A 4,346-nucleotide genomic window follows, 5' to 3' on the forward strand; every position below is an offset into this window, starting at 1 on the left:
TGTGAGAAAAACTGTTTCCTCGTCTCGGTTCTAAATGGCTTATTCCTTATTCTTAAACTGTGGCCCCTGGTTCTGGACTCCCCCAACATCGAGAACATGTTTCCTGCCTCTAGCGTGTCCAAGCCCTTAACAATTTTATATGTTTCAATGAGATCCCCCTCCAATCCTTCTAAACTCCAGAGTGTACAAGCCCAGCTGCTCCATTCTCTCAGCGTGTGGCTTATCTTAGCACATTTATTCTTTCCTCTCTGTTTTGCACTAATCTCTTGTTTTTTTTTGTACACAATCTTTTTTTAAACTGTCCCATTGAATTTATAAATGTATGTAATTTAAGATGACACTATTTTACAAGACAGTTAACAAAATGTTTGTGTGTTGTGTCAGTCTAGTTGTCTATGATGCGGTTACAAGCAAGATGCTCCCGTATTTCTGCATATGACAATATACAACCCGACTGGGGCCCAGGGGAAGAGGCGCTCCCTCGCTCCCCCCGCCCCTCGCCGACTGAGATCCGAGGGGAGGGGCGCTCCCTTCCTCGCTCCTTGCAAGCATCGTCGACGATGCTGTAATACACCGGGCTTTTCCCACAACTCAACATTAAACATTCATAAGTAGGATTGGTGTCTGTAATAAACATTAGGAGCTCTTATTTATTTGTGTGCCGGTTTCAGCCGATTCTGGGAACCGAACGCTTAATGACACGTTGAGATGATGATTCCAGCCCAGATCAGTTCCCGTCTCACCAGAGACTCGACCCCAACACATACTGTGAGCCGTTCACCAGAGACACCTCTTGCACAAGAAAACACAGATTCAGATCTTCAGCCATTTATTGTTCCTTTAAAAATATATCGACGATTACTAAAGCTCTGGGGACAAGTTTCACTACTGTACAGCAGTCGTCTGTGTACAGAGATATATCTTACAGATCTCGACGTACCTGAGGTTATCACATGCCGTGCAGTCGGCACGTTAAGTTACCCTTCCCTTCCATACACTAAATGAGGTACGTGGTGAATATTACAGCAATATGAAACCCACTATAACAATTCCTCATTTTAACATCAACTGGTCCTAGAAATATTATTTTTTTAAAGACGGCGATTACGGCACCTACAAGCAGCGCAGCCCCAAGTCCGATGCGCATTGTAATAGAGTCCAGTCTTGTGGCGAGGCGAGGCGGCGTGGTTGAGGCGAGTTGTGGCCGGACTCGGCGGCGCAGCATAGGGTGCAATAGTCCAGACACACACACACACACACACCGGGGGCCCGGGCTTCATGTTGCTGTTGTTGCTTGCGGCGACACCGTGCTTTTGGGAGCCGCCGTTGTGTCCGGCCAGGCGGTGCTCGGCCCCGGGCTCTGCAGGCTGCTCTGTAGGCTGCTCTGCTCCGTCTCCTCCCCGTCCTCCTGTTGTTGCCCCCGGCTGCTGCTGCTGCTGCTACTGCTGCTGCCCCACGGCCCCGCTTCAGGCGGCTGCCAGGTAGTGAAGGCGCCCACTTCCTGCCCCGGGGCTGGCGGCAGCGGGGGCTTGATCATCTTCACCGGCTTCCAGATGAGGCTGTAGTACACGGCCAGGATGATGGCAGCCAGCGACACGGACAGCACATAAGCCAGCACCGTGGCCAGCCGCACCCACTTCTTGTCGCTCTTCGCAGCCATCTTCGCCTTGTCCCCCGTGAAGGTGGCCGGCTTGCCTTTATCCCCGGCGGGGTTGAAATCCTTGTCCCTCATCGCCGCTGCAGCAGCTGCTGCTTCCTCGTCCTCGGCCGATCAGCTGCCCTCCGCCTGGGACATGTCAGTGTCGTGGGATCCGGGCTGCAGTCGCGGTCCCTGCACCTGCTTGCTGTACCAGCTCCTTCTCTGCCTCAGCACCTGCTCCAACCCAGCTCTCCCCCTCTGCCCTCTTCACGCCAGCGATTGAAGCGTCTCTTTGTGATAAACAGCCAGAGAGGGGTGGGGTGGGGAGGGGAAGGGAGGGGAGGGAGGCGAGGCATCTCTTAAAGAGGCAGCATCCGTGTGTGGCTCAGCCTGTGCGTATGTGTGGCGTTCCTGTTGGACCACTGCCCCTCTCCACGCTTGGCATTGATGATTGAGTTCATAGAAGATTGAGGGGGGATTTATAGAAACTTACACAATTCTTAAGGGGTTGGACAGGCTAGATGCAGGAAGATTGTTCCTGATGTTGGAGAAGTCCAGAACAAGGGGTCACAGTTTAAGGATAAAGGGGAAATCTTTTAGGACCGAGATGAGAAGAACATTTTTCACACAGAGTGGTGAATCTCTGGAATTCTCTGCCACAGAAGGTAGTTGAGGCAAATTCATTGGCTATATTTAAGAGGGAGTTAGATGTGGCCCTTGTGGTTAAAGGGATCAGGGGGTATGGAGAGAAAGCAGGTACAGGATACTGAGTTGGATGATCAGCCATGATCATATTGAATGGCGGTGCAGGCTCGAAGGGCCGAATGGCCTACTCCTGCACCTATTTTCTATGTTTCTATGTTTCTATGATGATGCCTGCGCCCTGCAGTCGGATCGGTGGCATTGGGTGCAGCCATCTCCGTTAAAAGCCCAGGGAGATGCCACAAACGGCATGAGGTGATGGACAGTTAATCACTTCGCTGCTCCACAGCATTTGTGTCATGAAAGCTTTCACCAGCATTTGTTAAAAGTCCGAAGCAGGACGTTACAGATGTTGCAAAGCAGATAAAGTGCTGTGAAAAATCCGAGTGGGATTTTTCTGCCCGCCACTAGGGCAATGTAATTTGGGGAGATGGGTATTTACAAAATCCTGGGTGAATTGCCTTAAAATAGAATCAGAAAATGCTGGAAACACATATCCATCAAGTACATGGAATGCCATCTGACGGCAATGAAGAGGGCCAGAAATTTTTCACCGCAACTGCACTGCTTTAGTTGAGAGCTCAGTGTCCACAATGAGAAGTTTCACTAACAACCGGCAAGAATTGTCCATCAACATTGTGTTCCAACTTCTCCCTTGGTGAATTTCAGTAAAGCTCACTCATCCAGGCCAATCGACAGTGCAGACAGTTGGTCTTTGAGATGATCGAAATGGAATATATACAGAATTAAAAACTTTCCTTTTTTCTACCAATTTCTGCCCTGCCCGCGCGTTCACAAGATGAATTCTCTTCCCCTTGTGGTTCCCTCTGTCTCCATTTCAGGGAATAGGTTTGTGATAGATATCCAGTACAACATTGATTCTAGTACAAACATCAACAAGGGAGAGCCAGTGGATGCAGTGTACCTGGACTTTCAGAAAGCATTTGATAAGGTCCCACATAGAAGATTAGTGGGCAAAATTACAGCACATAGTATTGGGGGTAGAGTGCTGACATGGATAGAGAAGTGGTTGGCAGACAGGAAACAAAGAGTAGGGATTAACGGGTTCCTTTCAGAATGGCAGGCAGTGACTAGTGGGGTACCGCAAGGCTGTGCTGGGACTACTGTTATTTACAATATACATCAATGATTTGGATGAAGGGATTCAAAGTAACATTAGCAAATTTGCAGATGACACAAAGCTGGGTGGCAGTGTGAACTGTGAGGAGGATGCTATGAGAATGCAGGGTGACTTGGACAGGTTGGGGGAGTGGGCAGATGCATGGCAGATGAAGTTTAATGCGGATAAATGTGAGGTAATGCACTTTGGTAGCTAAAACAGGAAGGCAGATTACTATCTAAATGGCATCAAGTTGGGAAAAGGGGAAGTACAACGGGATCTGGGGGTCCTTGTTCATCAGTCTATGAAAGTAAGCATGCAGGTACAGCAGGCAGTGAAGAAAGCGAATGGCAAGTTGGCTTTATAACGAGGAATCGAATATAGGAGCAAAGAGGTCCTTCTGCAGTTGTACAGAGCCCTAGTGAGACCACACCTGGAGTATTGTGTGCAGTTTTGGTCCCCTAATTTGAGGAAGGATATTCTTGCTATTGAAGGAGTGCAGCGTAGGTTTACAAGGTTAATTCCCGGGTTGGCGGGACTGTCATATGCTGAGAGAATGGAGCAGCTGGGCTTGTACACACTGGAGTTTAGAAGGATTGGAGGGGATCTCATTGAAACATATAAAATTGTTAAGGGCTTGGACACACTAGAGGCAGGAAACATGTTCTCGATGTTGGGGGAGTCCAGAACCAGAGGCCACAGTTTAAGAATAAGGAATAAGCCATTTAGAACCTAGACGAGGAAACAGTTTTTCTCACAGAGAGTGGTGAGTGTGCGGAATTCTCTGCCTCAGAGGGTGGTGGAGGCAGGTTCTCTGGATGATTGCAAGAGAGAGCTAGATAGGGCTCTTAACAATAGCGGAGTCAGGGGATACGGGGAGAAGGC

General features: G+C 49.1%; 1 protein-coding gene across 1 annotated transcript; it reads right to left on the reverse strand.

Annotated features, from left to right (window-relative positions):
* Positions 1 to 812: 812 nt before the first annotated feature.
* LOC129700489 (putative transmembrane protein INAFM2) lies at positions 813 to 1,955 on the reverse strand. Its single transcript, XM_055641023.1, has one exon. The coding sequence runs from the start codon at positions 1,730 to 1,732 to the stop codon at positions 1,277 to 1,279; it is 456 nt and encodes a 151-aa protein (XP_055496998.1). The 5' UTR covers positions 1,733 to 1,955; the 3' UTR covers positions 813 to 1,276.
* Between the last annotated feature and the right edge of the window lie 2,391 nt (positions 1,956 to 4,346).

This window comes from Leucoraja erinacea, chromosome 9 (genome assembly GCF_028641065.1).
Source record: "Leucoraja erinacea ecotype New England chromosome 9, Leri_hhj_1, whole genome shotgun sequence".
Lineage (NCBI taxonomy): Eukaryota > Metazoa > Chordata > Chondrichthyes > Rajiformes > Rajidae > Leucoraja > Leucoraja erinaceus.

Coding starts and splice junctions, on each gene's coding strand:
- LOC129700489 (XM_055641023.1), bottom strand. CDS start 1,732: ATGAGGGACAAGGATTTCAACCCCGCCGGGGATAAAGGCAAGCCGGCC.